The sequence below is a fragment of the Eubalaena glacialis genome, chromosome 2 (assembly GCF_028564815.1).
Source record: "Eubalaena glacialis isolate mEubGla1 chromosome 2, mEubGla1.1.hap2.+ XY, whole genome shotgun sequence".
In the NCBI taxonomy this organism is placed as follows: Eukaryota; Metazoa; Chordata; class Mammalia; order Artiodactyla; family Balaenidae; genus Eubalaena; species Eubalaena glacialis.
The window spans coordinates 61,786,624-61,809,775 of NC_083717.1; the positions used below are offsets into that span (position 1 = coordinate 61,786,624).

Sequence of the window (23,152 nt, forward strand, 5' to 3'; positions counted from 1 at the left end):
CCAGATTTTATCGTTCCTCCCTAGTGTTCTCCTCAAGAGCTGGCACAAGCTGTTCCTCTCCTTGCCAGTAGCATTTAACTTTTGTCTTTGAGATGGAGGATATTCTTCAGTTCTAGTGCTGGTTTTGATTTTACTCTCCTCTCTTCTAGAGTATCAGGATCAGTTGTTCTCATTAGAATTTCCAAACTGTCCAGAGGAACGTTATTGTGCAAGTTCTCTGCTCTTAGACTTTTGCATTTACATTAGCATAATAAGCGTTCTCAGAAGTCCTGTAGCAAAGAAACTTGTTTCAGTTTGTTTTAGCTGGCCAAGGAAGAGAACCTCCTTTTCTAGGGTATTCTGTGGAATGTTGTTTGAGAAATAACTATTCTTGGCAAGATTTCTGACTTTGGGACAAATTACTTCCCCAAAGTAAGTCCTGAATGAGTAATTTTCTCATGTATCAGAGTTCAAGACTGGTTTGAATAAAATTTACCCCAAAGTTGCCAACAGTTTTGACAGATCTGCTATATATTTTGACCTTTGAAATAAAATAAACCTGACATATTTCTTACTTCTAAACCCGTATGAGATTAGGTGCTGTTATCCTTATTTTACTGATAAGGAAACAGTCTTATATGGCTAATATGGCAGAGCCAGGATTCCAGTGCAGGATTCCAATATGACTCCCTACCTTAAAATTCCCTCATCTGGATTCCCATGTCTTCTTGTTTCCACCTTCCACCCCACTAGGTTGAAGATGAAAGAGGAAGAATGGCGAGAAGCTCAGAGAGGCTTTAACAAGGTGTGGAGAGAGCAAAATGAGAAATACTACTTGAAATCTCTGGACCACCAAGGCATCAACTTTAAACAAAATGACACCAAGGTCCTGAGGTCTAAGAGCTTACTCAACGAGATTGAGAGTATCTATGATGAGGTGAGCTGGAGGTCTCTACATCTGTGAGACGTCCCCAGTCTGTATGTTCAGCATAGCTTTTACTGCTGCATATTACCTTTGTTATATGAATGTGAGAGCCTCCAAAACTTGTTGATTCTTGCTGCATAGCATAGACTTCTATTCCTGATTCTACCATTTTAAATCTAAGCCTCATTAAGCTGTTTTACTAGTTTCCTATCCTGGTTTCAGTTCATGCCCACTACCCCTCTCTCCCACTTCTCTCCCTATCTGTTTCCTTCCAACAGTACCTTATATTCCTTCGTGTAGCCCATCTCAACTTCCCACAGCTTAAAATACTATCATTGATCCCCAGACTTTTTTTTTTTTTTGGCCGCACTGTGTGGCTTGTGGGATTTTAGTTCCTCGAAGCTGGGCCCTCCACACTGAGAGTGCAGAGTCCTAACCACTGGACCGCCAGAGAACTCCCCCGAGACTCTTCCTAATCCTTGTTTATTCGGCATCCTTACCAGGATTATATAGAGTACTGGGAGCTAGGATACAGAGATGAATAAGAAATTAATCCTGCTTTCTTTGAGCTCACAGTCTTAGGGGATGGTTAGAAACAAATACAGTGTGATTGAGAATTCCTAGAAGTGGTGTGATCTTGAATTTGAAAAAACTTTGTATTATGAAACTATCAAACATACACAAAAGGGGAGAGAATAGTAAAATGAGCTCTTACATAAACTTAATCACCTCTATTTTGCCAATTTTGTTATATCTGCCACCTTCCACACTCCCACCCCAGAAGGATTTTAAAGTAAATCCTAGACTTCATATCGTATCCTCCATAAATACTAATCCGGAATTTTAAAAGATGGTCCCAGTTCTGTCCCATTGTCTCTTATGAGTCTTCAATGTCTGGAAGGCACCAATCATTTTGGCATCAAACCACATCTCACACACTATCTTTTTGTTTCTGGAAGTTTTGGATTGGAAAATAATGGCCACTGTGGTTAATAGAAAGTACTGCTGGTGTAGTCTCATAGGTCTGTTTGTTGTTTCTGTAGGTATGTCGCATAATACTTTGTCTCTCTCTCCTGTTAGAGGCAAGAGCAGGCTACGGAAGAAAATGCTGGTGTACCTGTTGGCCCACACCTCTCACTTGCCTATGAAGACAAACAGATTCTGGAAGATGCTGCTGCTCTGATTATCCACCATGTGAAGAGGCAGACAGGCATTCAGAAGGAGGACAAATATAAAATCAAGCAAATCATGCATCATTTTATTCCAGATCTGCTCTTTGCTCAGAGAGGTGATCTCTCAGATGTGGAGGAAGAGGAAGAAGAAGAGATGGATGTAGATGAAGCCACAGGGGCGGCTAAGAAGCACAATGGTGTTGGGGGCAGTCCCCCTAAGTCCAAGCTACTGTTTAGTAACACAGCAGCTCAGAAGTTAAGAGGGATGGATGAAGTATACAACCTCTTCTATGTTAATAATAACTGGTATATCTTTATGCGACTGCACCAGATACTCTGCTTGAGGCTGCTGCGGATTTGTTCCCAAGCTGAACGGCAAATTGAAGAAGAAAACCGAGAGAGAGAGTGGGAACGGGAAGTGTTGGGCATAAAGCGAGACAAGAGTGACAGCCCCGCCATCCAGCTACGTCTCAAAGAACCTAGTGAGTGCTTAGATTGTCGGTCTACAGAAGATGTGAGGGATTGGGGACCTCAGGGCCTAGTTAGACTCAGGACTGCTTTCTTTTATACATAGAGCACAGGCAGGCCTTAGAGGCTGGCTAGGTTCAAATCCTAGCACCGCAATTTACTGGTTGTGTGACCTTACTTAAACTCTGTGAACCTGTTTATCTGTAAAATGGAGGTACTACTTGTCTCTTGGGGTTGTTGGGACAATTGGAGAAAATATGCGAAGCACCCTGTGCACTGCTTGGATCATGGACACTCAGTAGCTGGTACTATGGACACCAGGCAAGTGGGTGTCAGTTACTGTCAGTTTCCCAAATGGCAGATCTCTGGGTTATTGCAAAGTGTTTGAAAGGACAGAGACGTGACTCAAACATCATAGTTGGTTTCACTCCATGACAGAACATAAATTCCTAGTTGTTCATGCCTGAGACAGATGCAGAAGAGGAGATGGGGACTCAAGAGATGGTTTGAGACAGCAGAACAGGCAGAACAGGAATGAAGATAGAAGACTCAGGAAAAGGAAAATAAATGAGGATTAAGGAAGCCACCATATCCTCTAAGTAATTCTATGCTGCTTGCTTCTAGATATCTCCTCAGGTCATAAGTTAGGTACTTAAGCTGTGAGCCAAAAGCTTTTTTGTGAAGACTTTCTTGTGTGCTCTTTAGGAAATAGCCAATCTTTGGAGTGAATTATCCTTTCTTTTCTTTTCTTTTTTTTTTAAATAACTGTTATTGGTGTAAGAAGCCCATTTGAAGCCCTGGCCTTCTATCTGTTGAAGAGCTAATGATCCTGGGAATTAATTCTAAAAACCTTTATCTAGATTAATACTAGCTTGAGAGACTTCAGTATAGTGATTCCATCTGCTTGGGTAGAAATGAGACAGAAGATGGCCTAATCCTGGCTTGACCATTGACTTAACCTGGTTTGAGGCTTACAGTTTGTTCTTGAGTAATAATGTCAAGCCTCACACTGATCGTGGGTCATGTGGTTTGCTGCGCTAATAGCGCTCATAGCTTTATTCTGACATGAAAGCATTTTTTCACGGCAGTAGCACAGCCCGTTCCTATGCTGTGGATCTGAACAAGGTAATGTTCTGTAATGAAACTCAAGCCAGTTGCTTCTTTTAAACAGTAGTTGTCCTGTTTAACCTGTCTTGAATGAATCCATCACACTTGAGATCAATGCAAATGGACTCAGCTTTTGCTCTCAGCCTTTTTTCCCCTATATTTTACAAAGAGGTAACTAAATGTCAAAGACAAAGAGTTCTTGTTGTAATTTTTTTTCATTTCAGTGAACTTTTTATTGAAGTGCAACACATATACAGAAAAGTATACACATCCGAATTGTGTAGCTCAGCGAATTTTTACAAAGCAAACACACCTGATAACCAGCACCCTGATCAAGAAACAGAACATAACCAGTAGCCCCGTCGTGCCACAGTCTTGATTGCCAGCGCTGGAGATCAGAGTTGCCTGTTTTTGAGCTTTATGTAAAGGGGTCTTATTTTAGTAAACTAAAGGCGGAGTCCTTTCACCTTTCCTTGTGCACTCTGCTAGTTGCCAGACGTCTCTGTAACAACGGATAAGATTCCAGCTGGTGGTTGAAGTGATTCATATGCAGCAAGTACAGATCATTTAATGTAATTTGTGAAGTACAATATTGGGAATCCATTTTTAAACAAAAGGACTTTGACAAATGCAGATCACTTCATTATTCATAGAGGATTTAATTTGCACTCCTCTTTTTCTGTTCCCGAGAGGTTTCCCAGTGCTAGAGTATGGTTCCGTCTGCCTTTTCTCTTCAGCCCTTGATGCTCCGTTGAAAGAGCTGTATGAGCAGGCGATCCATGTGAGGGATGCCCTTTGCAGGCTGCGAGAGCAGGTTCCTCTCTTAGCAGGGGAGCCAAGAACTTTTTGAAGAAACTTCTTCCCTGGGATATTTTGCTCTCCTGTCACGCATAGTCAGGCCATACTGTAAATAAGTGTTTTTCAGGCACGGTCAGTCGGGGTGTTAGAAGCCGCTGTTAAAGTTGCAGAGTCACTCTCCTTTAATAGACAGTGCTGGGGGTTGTAGCCACCTGTCAGATCTCATCTCTCTGCAGCAGACTAAACACCTAGGGTTTGTTCTGTTAAGTGCTCTTTAGGCCAGCTGTGGGATTTGCCCTGCCTTCTCTTCCGATCTTTTCTTAGCAGGGTAAGGCCTCATCTCTCCCATCTCTCCCACAGTGGATGTTGATGTAGAAGATTATTACCCAGCTTTCCTGGATATGGTGCGGAGCCTGCTGGATGGCAACATAGACTCTTCACAGTATGAAGATTCGCTGAGAGAGATGTTTACCATTCATGCCTACATTGCCTTTACCATGGACAAACTCATCCAGAGCATTGTCAGACAGGTGAGGGCATGGCGGAGGCTAGGGTTGGTGAGGGAGAAAGTCTACAGATGGATTCAGGAAAGAGAAAAGGCAAGATTTGTGTTGGGAAAGGAAAGTCAGTTTCCTCATATAATGATGTTTATGAACGCATGGTTCTGTAGAGGGGAGGGAGAGGTTAATGTGATGTGATGTCGGATTTCTCCTGTTAACAGAGTGGGAGTACTTCAGCCATGTGGTTGACTCCTTTGCTTTGCTCAGCGGGCCCTGGGAGTATGAGCCTACCTGAGACCTGATGTTTTACCCCCAGCACTGGTCCTGACCCCCTGCCCTACCCTCCCAGCTCTTACGTCGGGTACCAGGTGTGAGCTCAGTTTCCTCTTCCGTAGGTGTTGGTAATTCTATGGACTTTCCTTATTTAACATTTTTTTTTACAGGAAGGGTTTCATACAACATCTTTTATAATACTCTGTCCACCTCACTATCTGAGATTCCCTCTGAGTTAGATTTGTAGTTGGTTTTGTGGTTTATTCTTGTGGCACCCTGGGAGTTTGTAAATATGTTGTTCTTTACAACAATAATTTTACAGCAAATAACATGTAATAGGCTTCCATTCCTTTGTCTTTAGTTCTGAACTTTTGAAGGGATCAGAGTCTGTTGTTAGTGCACCACTTTCTTTAAAGTGAAAACTTTTAAAAAGAAAATTCTAATTCTAGAGTCCACACCACTACTATGGAAAGAAAAGCTTGTTGCTCAGTGTTTTCCTCAGATAAAATATGGAATCCTTCACAAAGTACTCATGCTTTTGCCTTGAATTTAGAAGGATGCATGGCCCTGCACCCCTCTCACAGGGTCTACTCAGAGTCAAGGAATGTTGCTTCACATAACTGAATCTTGGCATCTTCACAAAAGTTGTCAGGCAGAGAGCTGAAAGTTGAAGAGGTTATTAGGCCTTCCCTTAAGGGGTCTTTATGGTGATGGACAGAAATCTTTACATGTATACAATCAGCTAGGGTCATAATTTTTGAGAGACTAATGCCTGTTAATGTCCCCTAGATTTACATAAAAGACTTCAGTTACCATGTGCTTATGTTTCTGTTTACAAGTTTGCTGTTGCTACAGCTAGAAGTAAAGTCTTTCATACTACCAGTACAACTTTAAAAATCTAATACAACCAGCTTATTTATTTTTTTTATAAGCCCAAGGTTGGTTTTTTAAACAATAGATGCAGTTAGTCCATTTACTAGAAGCACCTGGTTATGATTTTGAGTCAATAATATGTAAGGTCCAATCTTTTTTTATGGAGACAGGTTTTATCCAGAAATCTGAATCCAGTGTTTTTAAAACATGTTTATGCTCCTCAGCTTAACTCCTGAATTGGAGGCATAACATTTCTTACTCTCCTTATCTCCTTTGCTGTTCTCCCAGAGTTCATTGCTGACTGGAGGTGGAACATATATTTCAAGGTCAAACCATATAATTATCTTACTTTTCTAGACTAGTTTAAGAGGGGTTTGTCTTAAGAATACAATAGGCAGTCTCACAGACATCTGGCGTGGGACTCAAAATATGGCCAGACCATCTGGGGTTAGACTGGGGAGGTTGTTTTCCCCTCTCCTGCATGCCTCCTTTCTGGACATCTCCCCCATCCTCATGCTTCTCTCTTCAGATGAACACTCAGCACGTACTCAAGGCTTCTCCAGCACCTGAGGCTTTCACTTGCCATGGCAGTGCCTCTGGCCCTGGCATTACCAACCTTTCCATCCAGGTGCTCCTCTGTAAAAAGTCTACCAGACACACTCATTGTGTCATTTCAATTTAGCAGGAGAGAGAATCTGGCCAGCCTAGCGTGGGGCTGAGAGTTGCCTAGTTGTCCCTGGATTTATAATGCTGCCCTTTCCAAAGACTAGAAGGGGCCAGATATCCAAGAAGAGGGTGTGGATAGGGAGTCGGTGACGTGGTCTCCTTTTACAGGAAGGTATAAAGAAGAAGTATCTACATGATAGAGACCATGCTTTGGACATGCATTGCTTTTTTTCTCTCTTAAACACTGTATTTTAAGCTTTCCCCCGTATTATCAAGTTATCATAAGCATTATTTTAATGGTCACATTAAAAGCCGTTGTATAGACTAATTGTAATTTAACCATCTCCAGTTGCTGGCCTTTCTGCCACCATCAGGTCACTCACCCTTCTGACCTTGCACCTTGTCCATTTATCTACAAATACACATACTTGTCATTTAAGAGTTTTTTAAATGTTAAAAATAAGTAGTTGTCATAGTTACTAGCACTTCAAAAAGAGTGTATCTTCCTAAAAATAGAATGGCTTAGTGGTTATGAGAATTTTAAAGTAAAATAGACAAATTGATACTGCAATTAACATTTTGCTTTCTTGTATCTGTTTTTCACATTCTCTGGCATTTTAATGGGTAAAGTTTCATTTGAGAGAATTTTTATTTCACAGTAGATATATCGTCATGACCTTTGAGAATAGAATCTCTGAAAGATTCAACTTTCTAGTCATCAGATAGTTTAATAAGATAGCTGCAGAAGTTACCAGTAGTCAGTCGTGATTGACCTGTGTTGAAAATGAGTTAATTTACCTACAATTTTAAATACTATACTTTTATTATCAGATGTGGAAAAATAGGGGGTGTGTTAGAAAGAATATTAGTCCTAACTCGGCTCCTTCAGCTGAGCACCCATGACAGATTAATTCAGTAACAACTTCCTCGATGCCTATTGAGTTTCAGACTTTGTACTAGGGCTGTGAATGTAGACATGAATCTTGCTTTCATGGTTCTTCAAAGTCCCTCTCCTCACCTTAGCACACATGAGTTTTCTTATCTAACATGTAAATTTGTCTCATATATCAATATAATAGGGTACCCTTCTCCAGCCTGCTTCCCAGGGTAGTTGTGTGGATCAACTGAGAATACGTGTGAAAGGAAATTGTAAATGGTAAAGAAGTGCCATAAAATTAGGAAGCCATGGAAATTTTCTTTCATGTAAAAAAATTTTTTTTAACTTCCTTAGAACTTTAAATAAGCAGCACATTAACCTGAGTTGCTTATGGTTTTGCTTTTAAATATATATGAACATTTTATTCATGGACCAGAGATATGGTTGAAGATTTTGGCTTGGTTATTCTCCAAGAAAATAAGATAGTGGTTTTGTATGATTAATGTTCTAGAATTATCAACCAGAAAAACCTTTTTGAGCTGAGTGATTGGAACCACCAAAGGAAGGCTGAGTGTATGACAGGGAGAACTATATTTTTGGTTCCCTGATGACTTGCCTTTGCTTGATTCCAGCTGCAGCACATCGTGAGTGATGAGATCTGTGTACAAGTGACTGACCTGTACCTGGCAGAAAACAATAATGGGGCCACTGGAGGCCAGCTGAACACGCAGACCTCAAGGAGCCTCCTGGAGTCAACATATCAGCGGAAGGCTGAGCAGCTCATGTCAGATGAGAATTGCTTTAAGGTGAGAGGTACTCAGGTAGTCAGGGACCATGCTGACGACAGTGTGAGCTGTTGGGGCTCTCTCCACCAGAAGTCAAAGCCATACCAGGGTACTTTGACCCAGTGATTCCACTCCTAGACCGCCTTGGAGAGCCTGTGAACTCACTGGAAGAATCGCAAAAAACATGGAAAAGTAAAGTCTCTTGTGGGTAGTCTGTTTCTTGCCTTTTAAAAAAATTAGCTCTTACATATGATTTTTATAATTTTGTATTCTGCTGCTTCTTCTCTGAACATTTTTTTGGGTATTAAATGCTTTGTAAATATTATTGTTTAAAAGTGTAATCCATGATCGTTGTAGAAAAGATAGGAAATGCAGAGAAAAGAAAACTAGTCACCTACAGTTCTTCCCAGAAATAATCATTGATGGCATTTCTAAACTTTTCTATGCTTGTATATATTTTGAAAAAGATTATACTGGGCAAAATGTTCTGGAACTTATTTCGCTCAATTAGCAACACCTCTGGGTCTTCAGCATCTTCTTATGACTATTTGATATTTAATTTTATAGAAAATTATGCCTGTCTAGTTGGACATTTAGGTTGTTTCTGGTTTTCCACCATTATAATAGCTAATTAGAAAAGCAAATAGCTGGAAACAGTCTAGGTGTCCCACCCTTTACAGGAATGGTTAATGGCAGCCTATTGTATGAATGCTGGATGGCATATTTTGCAGCTCTTAAAAGTTACTTATAAATGATAAAAATACTGAAACAAATAAAGGACACAAAATTATGTGTGTTATGATTGCATCTATGTAATAAACGTGTATAGTTGAACAAAGCCTGTATGTATTAATGTAAGGACAGGTTTAGGTGGCCCAGAATAAGGTTTGTGGTTGGCCTAGCAGAGAGAGCTAAGCTAAATAAAAGTTTGACCTTGGTGGGCATGGTCCATGTACTTTAATGATCTGACCCTCAAATTGTTCACTTAGTTGTCTGCTTCTACTTTCAGCTGTTTCTTTAGTTTCTGATCTATCACCTGTACTGTTGGCTTAATTTAGAATCAAAGACCTGGAAACGAGTTTTCTAGTTCAGTCACAGATCTAATGTTCTACTATCCGAGGACTTCCTCACTACAGAAGAGATTTCCTAAGCCTTTCAGAGTTTTAAATCTATAAATGTTTATTATGAGTTTAGTGGGTGTTTACTTTCATGGTGGACAGAATTATCACCCCCACCTACAATGAGTTAACAGTGTATTAAATTGTGTGGTGAGGGCCTGTGAAGGAATGGGTAGACTCACCCTGTAGATAAGAATAGTTGTCAGAATAGCAGAGGGAATAGCAGGAACAGAAGGCTTGGTAACCAGGAAAATTGTGTCATCACAGTGACCTTTTTCTTTAAAATGTTTACATAGAGAAAAAAAGTCCATAGTATTAGCATTAAGCTAAGAATAAGCAGCCCTTCATATCCCCTGCCCAGTCCCACCTCCCGCCTCCTCTCCCTTCATTTTTTTTCTGTGCATATTCTACAGTGTTTTTTAAAAATCAGGCATGTTTAGCTCTCTGTATATCCATTCAGACCCTTTTCTGTGCATTTGCATATATGGATACATATGTTTATGTAGAAATAAATGATTAGATTTAGATTGGATTAGACAGCGTATTTTACATCTTGCTTTTTTTTTTTTTTTTTTTTTACGTAATATGTCTTAGAATTTGCTCTATTTTGGTTTATATAGATCCAGCTCATTTTTTCAACTGCTGTGTCATACATAATAGTATGAATGTACCATAGTTTTTTGTGGGTTTTTTTTGTTTGTTTTTGGGGGTTTTTTTTGGCTATGCCACATGGCCTGTGGGATATTAGTTCCCCCACCAGGGATGGAACCCAGCCCCCAGCAGTGAAAGCGCCAAGTCCTTAACCACTGGACTGCCGGGGAATTCCCTGTACCATAGTTTTTAAAAAAATCATTGCGTTATGGGTAAACGTTTTAAACTATTTCCATTTTTTACTATCTCAAATAGTGCTTCATTGAACTGCATTTTGTTGTATTTGTATCCTTGCGTGCATGTGGTAGTGTTTGTTTAGGGTTGAGGCAGAGAAATGAAATTACTGGGTTAAATGGTATGCATATTTTAAAATTTAAACTTTAATGGATATTCCCATTTCACTCTCCAAAGTGACTGGCTATACCAGTGTGCACTTTGATAAGCGCATTTATTTCCCCATTCTTAGTCAACACTTAGTATTATCAAACTTATTTTTGCCAATTAGATGATTAGAAAAATATTTTAATTCACATTTCCCTGTTTGCTACTGTTTCCTGTTTTTCTCTTCTGTGTATTGCCTACTCGTATCCTTCACCTTTTGCGGGGGAGAGGGGTTGTAGTTCTTTTTATGTACTTTTTCAAATATGATTTCCTTTGTCATGATTTCTCTGAAATCAATTGGTCTTCCCCTATGTCCTGTCCTTCAGTGCTCAGCTGAGTGTCACTTCAGTGAAGTGAAATCTTTCTCATCTCACTGAGGGGGAATAACATATTGCGCATGTTTCTAGAATAGTACCTTCGTAGTTATTTTGTTGTAATGTAAATATAGCTATTTGTATCCCTTTTCCTTCACTAAATTGAGCTCCTCCAAGCTAGAAACCATGTTCTCTTCTGCGTGTGCCTCTGCCTAATAAATAGCAAACATTCAGTGACTATGTGTTAGTTGAATGAAGCCTAGGAGATTGGCAGAGGAGGCATGGAGAGGAGGTGGGGGTGTCCAAATGGTAGAGGATCTTCACAGCCATACTAAGGAAAAGGTATGAATTTTGTTGTGGTTGGCGAACAGCGAAGCATTTTTAAGGACTAAATATTCCACTGGATTTGAGCTTTCAGGAAGATTAGTAACGGTGAGTAAGGAGGAGGGGAGGAATCAGAGTCATGTTTACAACTGGAGGCAGTTACCAAATTTGGGTGATGGATGTGGGCAGTCTAATAATAAAGCTAGTCAAGACTTGGAGAGTGGTTGCAGAGGTCAGAGAGTTGGGGTGAACACATGGTAAAGGACCTAACAAGACAGGTGTCAGACAGGCGAGGAGCCTGCTGGGATGAAATTGAGCTCAGTTTTAGGCATGTAGAGGAGACTGTCTTCTCAATATTACTTTGAAGAGTGGTTTCTTTACAGCAGTGGGACAAATCTCGACACTCTAGGTCATTCATCCTAAATCCAGGGGGGTTTAGCAAACTCCTAGGAGCAGTTTTTTTCAAATCTATTTTGGAAGTAACTATGTTTGTATGTGTGTGTGTTATGTTCTTGTTACTTTTTAAATTTTACTAGCAAATAGGAATTTTTAAAGCTTCTCCAGAAGAACTGTGAACCAGAACTGGTTTCTGGTCCTGTTTGCTTACTGACTAGCTGTGTGGCCTTGAGAAATCAGAACTTTCTGAATTTTAGGTTTTTCCCTATGTAAAATGAAGAATGTTGAAATAAATGATTCTCAAGCTTTCTTCTAATCGCTGATCTTCACCATGTGATTCCAGTAGTGATCTGGTCTGCAGCGAGCCCTTAGGATAAGGGCATTGAGAATCCTGGGATTCCAAAAAGAGAGATCTGTGTGCCATCACCATTTGATACTTCTTTTGTGCAAAATGTGACTTGGTTTTGCCTCTCTCAGTGTACTGCTTTTAAATATGAATTTTTAAAAAAATCACACAAATAGTATTAGCAGAACTCAATTTCAAATATGATTGGTACCATTGCAACAGATCACTTCTTATGTTGATGCTTTGTGTTCCTTACCTCATGGTATGTGTGATTTCTTGGGTAGTCTTTATTGTGGAAATGTGATTGCTGTTTTCTGGTTGATGTTTTCCATTTCACTTTGGTATGAGAAGTTTCCTTTTTTTTTTTTTAAACACTGTAGACTTGTTTACATCTTTGTATCAAGTCCCATAAATGGGATTATCAAGTGAAATGGCATTGACATTTTATGGTTCTGACTTTTGAGCACTCTTTCTGATATTGATTACTGTTTTAGCTAATTCAAGAAGTAAGAAACATGAAATGGTGCTTCTTGCTCTAACATTTCGTTTTGCTGGTAGCAAGATTGGACCTTTGCCTTTTTATCACCTGCTAAGCTTTTGAGTTATCTTCCTCATCTCTTAAATTGGAGCAAAAGTTTTTTTATAACTTTATTGCCTCCCCACCTCTCAGCCCTTGAGAATCTAGTTACAGCTTTGGAGATGGTCTTTTGTTTACATTCAGGTTTCTTATTTGCAGCTTATGTTCATTCAGAGCCAAGGCCAGGTTCAGTTGACCATCGAGCTTTTGGACACGGAAGAGGAGAACTCGGATGACCCTGTAGAAGCAGAGGTATGGATGAGTATACTGCAGAAACTGGGGAGGGTATGTCTTGTTCTGAGAGTCTGCCCAGTGAGTGTCTTCTAGAAGCCCAGCCAGCGTTAGCCTGTTTAAGGGTCAGGACCTGATGCTTAAGTACAGGTCATTTCAGCCATGTCTTCAGCTGAAGAGAAGGACTGCCTGGTGGTAAGATATTTAGGATTGATGGCAGTCTCATCTAGCTTTCAGGAAAGCCCTCTCCTCTGAGGAAATCTCATGGTTGGCAGCTTTCTTGTTTTTCTCCTAAAGCACAAGAAACAACAAATTAGGTGCCATCTGCCCAGTATCATCTTGACCCTTTGTGTCATGTTTACTTTTTATTGGGATAGATGGAGCCAGGAGTTCTCAACCCCACGGGGTAGACAGAGTGAGTTGGTTATCATAGCTGGGTCTAGCAGGTAATATTAATGAGAAATGCAAGCCACATGTATGTATGATGCTGAGGGCATATGGAGGGGTGGAGACTGTTGTTTTATGGGAATATTGGCTCATGGTTGCCAAATCTTAAATTTTTTTTAAAAGAGATGCCAGAAATTTAGATTTTGATGTGAAAGATACTGATTTTCAAACATTTGTCACTATACACTTTGTTCTTTAACAAAACCCTCTGTAGGGAAATAAAACTTGTCAGTGAGCCAGCTTCTAACCATTTATGACTTCTGGTAACTGTTAAGTATCTCAGAGAAACTTTAGGTTTTGCATTCTCACAGATTTTTTTAAGCTGTGTTTTAATACCAAGTAACAAGCATGTCATTATGGAAAGAGATTTTTTTGATCTTGAATTTAAGTATTTCAGACATTTTAGTCATAGAATTTGCTAGACAACCTGATGAGGTTGGAGTTCAGTTTTTGTGCTCTCTCCCCCACCCCCATTTTGTGTTTACAATCCCAGCGCTGGTCAGACTATGTGGAGCGATACATGAATTCTGATACTACCTCTCCTGAGCTTCGTGAGCATCTGGCACGGAAACCAGTATTTCTCCCACGGTGAGTGAACCAAGTCATGTATCGGCAGCATAACACTTATGCACAGTCCAGGAATGAGGAGTTAGATAACTTTCAGTTTCTTGGTTTTCACTTATTCTGTTGTTCTGTCTACTGAGGATGCTAATTCAGGGTTTGTATGGTTTTTACACCATGAGCTTACCTGGAGCATGTGCCAAAGCATCAGGGAGGTAAGAGTTTTAGGAGTCAGTAGTAACTTCCCTTTAGGAATGTGTGTCAGAGTCTCCAAGGTTTGATGATTCTCTTGGAGGACTCAAGGACTCAGCATGTAGGCATACCCACAGTGATGGTTTACTGTAGCGAAAGGATACAAAGCTACATCAGCAAAGGGAGAAGGTGCCTGTGACAAAATCAGAGGACGCCAGGCGCAAGCTTCTAAGGGTCTGTGACTTCCACTGGAGGCACAAGGACACTCTTCATTCCTCCAGCAGCAAATTATGACAATATGTTTGAGATGCTGCCTAGCAGAGAAGCTCATTGGAGACTTGGTCCTGGGGGTTTTATTGGGTGCTAGTCCTGCAGGCACCCTCTGCCTAGCTTGTACCAAAATTCCAGACTTCCAGAAGGAAAGCAGGTCTTCAGCATAAACCATTTATTTTGTACAAACAGTTTAGGTACAGTGAGACACTCTTATCATTCAGGGAATGGGGGAAACTCTCCCAAAATCCAAGATCCCAGAACCCAGCCAAGGGACAACCTTGTAAGCAGGGTTTTCAAAGGATAGCAGTCTTAGGCCTGCTATGTTAACTCTCTTCACGGAATTTTAAAAATTTCCTCCCCATATATGGGCAAATTGTATGCTGGACCTCTATCTGAGGATGAAAACAGAGTTTCAGAAGTAGAAAATAGGTTTTGCTGTAGTAGATTGGCTTTCTTCCTTCCCCAAATTTTGCGAATTGAAATCTCATGTCTTACATTCCCAGAAAGGTATTATCCCAGTATTATTAGACTTAGTCCTAATTGGAACATGGAAGGGGGTGTGAACAGAAGGGCCCTGCCAGCTTCTTCCATTCAGTGAGTCATTTAACAGACTTCAAGCAGCTGCTCTGTGCCAGGCCCCTTTCTTAACAAAACAGGTTTAGTGTCCATGCTTTTTTTAAAAAAAATTATTTTATTTATTTATTTTTGGCTGCGTTGGGTCTTCGTTGCTACGCACGGGCTTTCTCTAGTTGCGGCGAGCGGGGGCTGCTCTTCGTTGTGGTGCGTGGGCTTCTCATTGCAGTGGCTTCTCTTGTTGTGGAGCACGGGCTCTAGGCACGTGGGCTTCAGTAGTTGTGGCATGCAGGCTCAGTAGTTGTGGCTTGCGGGCTCTAGCGCAGGCTCAGTAGTTGTGGCGCACGGGCTTAGCTGCTCTGCAGCATGTGGGATCTTCCCGGGCCAGGGCTCGAACCTGTGTCCCCTGCATTGGCAGGCGGATTCTTAACCACTGCGCCACCAGGGAAGTCCCTCCATGCTTATGGAACAGTACAAATAAACATAACATTGTGTATTTCTCACCAGATTGGCAAAATTCTTAAAAAGATTTGTAATCTGTGTTATGGAGGGTGTGGGGAAGAGGGGAGGCACTTTGATATACTGTGGGGGGAAATATTGATACAATCATTCCAGGATCAGGGCAGTTAAAATGTATAGGACCTTTACCCTGCCTGGAACTTTCATTTTTAATAATTTGCTTTACAGCTATTACAGCTGAGGTTCTTTCTCAGTCTTTTTGTCTTTGAGACCCCTTACAGTCTTAGAGATTGAATACACCAAAAAACTTTTGTTTATGTGGATTATATCTAGTAATATTTACCACATTAGAAATTAAAACTGAAAAACGTTTACTATGTTTATGAATTCATTAAAAACAATGCTAAATGCATTCTGTGTTATCATAAGTAATATTTTAATGAAAAGCTACTTCAAAACAACAAATTAGTGAAGAGTGGCATTGCTTTACATTTTTGTAAATCTGTTTCATGTCTGGCTTAATAGAAGAGCAGCTGGATTCTCATATCTGCTTCTATATTCATTCTGCTGCACTATTTTGTTTCGTCGAAATATGTGAAGAAAATCTGGCCTTACTGAAAAATGTAGCTGAAAAGAGTAGTATTTCCATATCCTTTCAAGATAATTGTGGATATTCTTTGATATGACAGCAGAACTGTCCAGTAGTAGTTTCTTAAAGGTTAGTTGCAGTATCAGTGAACTTTTCATGTGGTTATGTCAAAATCCATTGGTTTATCTTGTACTTTGAATTTTTTCATGCATGGTTTTATAACTTCATGCAGTTGGTTATTTGGAAAATGTTAGTTCACTAAGTTACGCAGACCTACCAAATGTTGACACGTCTTCATTTTACGTATTCCCACCCCCCACCCAGCCCCCCCAAAAAAACACCACATTTATTAATATTGCCGTTGACCTCATCAGTCACATCTTTAAGTAGTGGGAAGTTGTCACACCTCATGCTGGCCAATACCAGTTTACCAAAATTCAAAGTTTTACTTGAAAGCTTAAATTTTATCATTGGCAACAAATGTGCTCAGTTGTTTTCCTTGAAGTACCAGTCTCCCTTGTTCATTTTTGAGAAAATATTTGCCAAATACCCCAGATTGGCTAGTCAGCTATTCTTTCAGGTAAAAATGGTGAACCATTTGCAGCTCAAGCAGTACTCAAGTGCTTTCCTTCATGAATCCCATTGTACTTTGGCACACAAAGGTACTTTATGTTTAGTTCCCATTTCATCACCCAGTATATTAAAAAGATGTGAACTAAGGGTCTGGGATTTATCAATAATAAGAAATGTTACTGTTTCATTAAGGACATTCTTAAGTCAGACCAGCTTTCCTTTTTGAATTGCCAGTGTGTGGCCACAGAAGAGTACAAAGATATCTAAGGACAGATTGGTGCCATCACCAATTTGTTTTTTTTTTTTTTAGTAGTCACTATTATTTTTGCACTGCCAATGCTAATGTTAATACTGTTTTGTTTTTTTTTTAAGAAAGAAAGAAAGACAAATAATGTTTTAGTATTATGACAGTAGTTTTGATCTTACAACTTCCTAAAAAGCATCGTGGGTGCCCCCAGTAGTCCTTGGACCAAAGAACTGCTGTCCTACGGAAATGTATATACACAAAGATATTCACTGAAGCAATGTTTTTAATAGCAAAGTGTAGGAAATGGTAGAATTGTCTAGCTGACAACCTTTCTCTGCTTGTGTTGGAGGGAATTAAGCCTGCCAAGGCATCCACTGATGTGAATTACCTTCTTTCCTAGATGTGTAGAATAGCACTAGTTATGTACCATCTGTGGGAGAATTGAAAAAAATAGACATTTAAGTAATTTTCTGTGCTCTGTGGTTCAGATGAAGAACTTGATTAATTCCTGTTAAGGAATTGTTCAGTTAAGACACATTCCTCTGTAGCAGTTAAAGAGAATGACACAAATCTATGCGTAGTGAAATGAAAAAATCTTCATGACATTAAGTGAAAAATTGAGAGAGACCTAGAAGATTTTAAATGAAAACTGTTAACAGTGGCTACCTCTGCCAAGGCAAGTGGGATTTCCAGATTTTGGGTAGGGGATAGTTGGCAATTTCTACTTTTTATTCTTTGTATCTCTGCAGTTGAAAAAAATTTTTTTAAACAATAAAACCATTGGACATTTAAAAAAATGTATGTAATTAAAATTGTGATAAGTGCTGTGAAGGCAAATAATAAGGAAAGCTTTTGGGGCAGCCATGGGAACCTGCACCTGGAGGAGCTCTCATCCTGCAGGGCTTTGCTGCTTTGTAGGAATCTGCGGCGGATCCGGAAGTGTCAGCGTGGTCGAGAACAGCAGGAAAAGGAAGGGAAGGAAGGGAACAGCAAGAAGACCATGGAGAATGCGGATAGCCTGGATAAGCTGGAGTGTAGATTCAAGCTGAATTCCTATAAGATGGTGTATGTGATCAAGTCAGAGGACTACATGTATCGGAGGACCGCCTTGCTCCGAGCTCATCAGGTGAGAACCAGTAACTGGAATTTCTCCACACTTCTCCCTCCTCAGCCAGGACCAGGCCTGCCCCAGAGGCTTCTGGTTATTTCTCTCCCTTTGTGAAAATCTCTTGGATTTGAGAATTGTTGAGTAAGGATGCCGTAACAAAGTCCCACAGACTGCATGGCTTAAACAACAGAAATTTATTGTCCTACAGTTATAGAGGCTGGAAGTCCAAGGTCGAAGTGTTGGCAGAGTTGCTTTGAACCTTCTGAGGGCTGTGAGGGAAAAACTATTCCTTGCCTTTCCTAGCCTCTGGTGGTTTGCTGGCAATCATTGGCATTGCTTGGCTTGCATATTTCTGCCTTCACTTTTACATGGCATTCTCCCTAAATGCGTGTCTGTGTCCAAATTTCCCCCTTTAAAGAATGCCAGCCATGTTGGATTATGGGTCCACCCTACAACAGACAGTATGAGCTCACCTTAACTAATTACATCTGCAACAACGTTATTTCCAAATAACGTCACATTCTGGGGGGTGGAAGCTAGGATTTCAACATATGAATTTGTGGGGACACAGTTCAGTTGATAACAGCTGGTGGCACCTTCCAGTGAAGCTACTCCTAGCATTTACATTTCAGGTAGTACTGCTTGTATGAATCCTGTCTGTTTTCACATGCTACCTGAATTGTGAAAGTCCTAGTGCAGTTATGTACCAAGGTATTGTGCCAGGCCCTGGGACTACAACCATGAGGTAGAGCATATAAGGTAGTGTGATGATGTGCACTACCAAGGAGAGAAACTAGGTGAAGTGATCAAGGGTAACTGGCAGGCAGGGCCCTGCTTTTGTTGGGGAAGACCTCTCTAAGGAGGTGATGCTTGAGGCCTGAACAATGACAAGGATCCAACCTGGTGCAGAGTTGGGGGTTGGTACTTTTTAGGCAAAGGAAACAAGCAAGCACAAGGCTGGGAGGGAGGAAAGGACCTGGCATTTTCAAGAAACTAATAACATCAATGTGGCTTGCGCCATAGGGAAAGTGGGATGCATGAAGTTGGAAGGGTGGGCAGAGGCTACATTACTTAGTCTCATAGGCCATGGTTTGGATTTTGTTTGAGGTACATTGAGACATCGTTGACAAAGACATAGACTGATGAGAGTGAATTGAGGGCCCCAAGTTGGAAGGGCAGAGACCACTCGAAAGACTGCTTTCATTCATATGAGATGTGATGGCTACCCAGACTACCAGGGTTGTAGAGGAATTATAATTAGATTGGAGGGACTTCCCTGGTGGTCCAGGGGTTAAGATTCCACGCTTCCAATGCAAGAGGCTTGGGTTCGATCCCTGGTCGGGGAACTAGGATCCCATATGCTGCGTAGCGCAGCCAAAAAAAAAAAAAAAAAAAGATTGGAAATATAACTGTCAGAATGTGGTAATGTTTGGACGTAGGGAGGTTAAGAGAAAGGGGAACATTAAGGATGATGCCTGGTGGTTTTTGTTTTTTGGTTTTGTTTCTTTGCTCATTTTGCTTGAGTCAATGGGAAGTTTAGGGGTACATCTGTTAATAGGAAGGGGTTACCAGGTTTGGGAGGCAGACGAAAAGACTACAGAACATTCAAGTGGGAACCATAGGGTGGGCGATTTTTAATGTACTTCTCTCATGGTGCTCTGTGTTGTATGCCTGCATGTTTCTGATTCAAATGATTTGGGGAGCTGGGCAACACCTAATTTATCTTTGTATCCCCTTCTCTGCCTTGCTTGTGGGCACTAATAAATATTTACCGGATGTATAGGTAGGAACAAAAACCTCCACTGAAGATCTGCTATGCCCAGCTCTCTGCTGGGCAGGGTGGGGTAATAGCGGGAAGGGAGAGTGGGTTTTAAGCCCTTTACCTTGTTTTACTTAGAAGTGGATTGCCATGCTGACAGAAATGACTAATGGCCTCAACTCAGTGTCTCACTCCGGGTACGAATCAGCCGGTACGAATCAGCCGGGTTGCTGGTTTAAAACTGCAGATTGATCAAGTCGTTCTCTCCCCACCCCCTGCCCCGCCCCGCCCCACTACGTGATAATGATGCAGGAGGCTAAAATCTGCCCAGACCCTGTGTTGGTATTTCTTTGGGAGCTTTATGAATTCCAACTCCTTATGTGTTCTAGGTTCTTAATCTCTTTCAATTCTTTTCTTTAAACAGACTCCTAATTTTTTTTTTTTTTTTAACTTATCAGTGGTATCAGCACTGATAAGCCCACATCTTTCCTCTGGCACTTTAGGAGAAAATTGGGCTTTGTATTTGAAGGGTTTTTAGTCCTAGTTCATGGGGTTTTTTTTCTTCATTCTATTTTGCAGTCCCATGAGCGGGTAAGCAAGCGGCTACATCAGAGGTTCCAGGCCTGGGTAGATAAATGGACCAAGGAGCATGTGCCCCGTGAAATGGCAGCGGAGACCAGCAAGTGGCTCATGGGTGAGGGGCTGGAGGGCCTGGTGCCCTGCACCACCACCTGTGACACAGAGACCCTGCACTTTGTGAGCATTAACAAGTACCGTGTCAAATATGGCACAGTGTTCAAAGCCCCATAACTGCAGAGCCAGAGCAGATAACTTGAGGGGTGTGTGTGTGTTGGGGGGGGCACGTGTACTCGCACACACCGAAGAAACAAGGAAGATGCCTTTCAAGCCTCACTGGGCCTCTCTGGGACATGGCCACCTGATCTGTGTGTGGCTGGTGCAACCTGGCACCAAGTGGGCTACATATAAGGAACGTGGATACCTTACAAAGCCGGAGCTGGAACTTTTCCCAGGGGTTTTGGGCATTAACCTGCCCTGGAGGGGAAGAAATCCATGCAAGCACAGGGACATGCAGCTTGCTTGCACACACCAGCAGAGCTAAGACTGGAGCCTCCTGGGGCCTGACCTTCAATGAGGGAACCGGATGCTGTTCACACCTTGATTGGAATGGGCGAGCATTGACTGACAGACTGGGGAAGGACTCAATGCTTAGATGGATTGTAACTCTGATGGTCACTGCTCCTTTCCTCTTCCCCCCCAAAAGGAAAAAAAACTGGATTGGATTTTTTTTTCCTGGTCACTTGAGCACATCTAGATCACCCATTAGATTTTCTCTGGGACCTGCAGTTTGGCTTTGGGATTGATCATCTTGTGGATTTGGTTCCTGACGAATCCCTTGCTGCCCACCCGTTATTCTCTCCTCTGGTTCTCAACCTCAACAAGTTCAAATCAGTCGTCCTTTTTAGCTCCCGTGGAACTGTTTTGTACCTGCTTCTTTACTAGTCTACCCTAGTGCCATCCACCAGCTTTACTCACACACACACACACACACACACACAGTTTTAACTTGGTTTTTCTTTTTTTTTTTGTAAATAATGTACATACTGTCAATTTTTTATTAAAAGAAATATGCTTTGATGTGCTAGCATAACTGCTCTAGCTTCTTGTGTACCATAGTTCTATGTGGCTTCAGATTTAGTACCTATGAACAGATGTACAAGACATTTATTACACTTTTTACCAAAGGGAGTTACTGTTGTAGTACTTTTGTGTAAAACTTGTCTTCCCCCTTGCCCCAACTTTTTTTTTTTTTTTTTTTTTTTGTAAATAAATAAAGCTTGGTTCTTACTTAAGGAATAAACTCTCAACCCAAGTCCCTTGTCCTCACCAGAGAACTACTGTGAAGCAGGGATTTGGGCTTCAGTTCCTTATCTACGGTACAAACAGGATTTGGCTTTAAATAGTTAGCAGTCAGTTGTATGTGTTCCAAATCAAAATATCTTAAATTTTTTAAATAGAACTATTCATTCTTTTAGTACGTATTTTCCCCCCTTATTTCAGCTGTTTGGAAATATTTTATATTTGGGTAAGTTGTGCAGCTATGTAGTTTGTACTTCTCTGTATTTTTTCTTATCCTTATTGGAAATGGGAGTGAACAGCTTAAATACCAAACCAGTGTTTGAAAGAAGTGTGTACAGAGTGTGTGGTATAAATGGGGCTGGGAGGGAGATTCGATACATTTCATTAGCAACTGCAAATGGAATATATACATATATATTTTTTTAAACTACATAAATTTAAACTGGCAGATATTTAAACATGAGTGATTAGGATTTTTATATGTGGTCAGCCTGGACTTTCTGAACAAAGACCGACTGAGCCCCTCCCAGTACTCTGGTGAATTTTTCTCCAGCAACCATTACCTTAGTCATAGCTGTAAAGTAACCAGCAGTGATTTGTGTGGTTTTGTTTGCTTTTTAATTAAAAATTCCCAACATCACCACCACAAAACCACAAATTTTTTGGCTCTGGACTTTCATAACACATGGTAGACTTTTCCGATTTTAGAGTTTTTTATTGGGTGTGGTGGGGGGCAGTGAAGGGATGGGACAACTACAGGAGACTCAGAGCCCAAAAGTGTAGGGTGGCAAAAGAGCCTTGTGGGAGAAGATTCTCTGGTGAAGCTGGGGCAATGCCTGACTTGGGAGATGGAGTGATACTGGGGGGGAAGATCTTCAGGTTTTCCCAGCAGTAACTCACCTCTGCTTGCTTAAGACCATGTTGACTTGGAATTACGGCCGGGGGTGGGGGGGGTGGGGGTGGGGGGGTGGGGGGGTGGGGTGGTGGGCGGGGTACTGATGGGACCTGACCAGGGGCAGCCCCAGCTATTGCTGTCTCTGCATAGGGTTATGCCCAGAGCAACTGCTTGCAGCTCAGGATAGGGTTTCGGGGTCAATAGAGGAGAAAACCCCATCCTACCAGTGCAACCAAAAGAAGGGGGAGCTTCACCGACAGCCAGGGTTTCACAAACAGCATTTATATCCCTCCTGCCATCTGAGCTCCAAGCTCAACTCAGCCTGTCTTATAGCAGGAAGTTATATTTTAAATCACATTTGGTATTCTGTACTTAATCACCTTTCCCTATGATTTGCATTTGAAATGTTGTAAACTTGGTCAGTATTTCCATTAAAATATCAGGGCTCATGTTGTGTATATACTTTTCTTCGTAATGATTTTATAGACAAGGACTTCATAGCATTCCCAGGAGGGGGGAACAAGCTGCCAACAGATTAGCAGAGTAACGTGAGGATGAAATTGGAGGTGTTTCTGGCATTATGGCTTCTCTGAACTCTTCAGTCCCGTGTAGGGAAATACATTATTCTGTTAGGATCGTGAATTCTATGTATGTGATCTGCAATCTCAAATCAAAATCTTCGGAGTTTCTGGCGATGGGCAGCACTTACCCATATACATAAAACAAAACATGTAGTAGAGGAAGCTGAGGTTACTGGGGTGCAAAGCCCTCTCTGTTTAACACATGTCTGCCGATTGGCTTGAAAGCACCGGTCCTGGCGCCCCGGCTGTTGCCACG

General features: G+C 41.2%; 1 protein-coding gene across 4 annotated transcripts in view; it reads left to right on the forward strand.

Moving 5' to 3' along the window:
- SIN3A (SIN3 transcription regulator family member A) overlaps window positions 1-21,352 on the forward strand; it is a 63,618-nt gene extending 42,266 nt beyond the window's left edge. For 3 of the 4 annotated variants that reach the window (XM_061180034.1, XM_061180032.1, XM_061180033.1), the window contains exons 14-21: window positions 733-916; window positions 1,985-2,558; window positions 4,810-4,979; window positions 8,271-8,444; window positions 12,690-12,782; window positions 13,702-13,796; window positions 17,594-17,801; window positions 20,122-21,352. In XM_061180034.1, coding sequence (XP_061036017.1) covers window positions 733-916; window positions 1,985-2,558; window positions 4,810-4,979; window positions 8,271-8,444; window positions 12,690-12,782; window positions 13,702-13,796; window positions 17,594-17,801; window positions 20,122-20,352 — 1,729 coding nt within the window. In that variant the 3' untranslated portion in view covers window positions 20,353-21,352. Of the gene's footprint in view, window positions 1-732; window positions 917-1,984; window positions 2,559-4,809; window positions 4,980-8,270; window positions 8,445-12,689; window positions 12,783-13,701; window positions 13,801-17,593; window positions 17,802-20,121 lie in introns of those variants that run through there. The other variant, XM_061180035.1, reaches the window with a different exon arrangement.
- The last annotated feature ends 1,800 nt before the right edge of the window (window positions 21,353-23,152 follow it).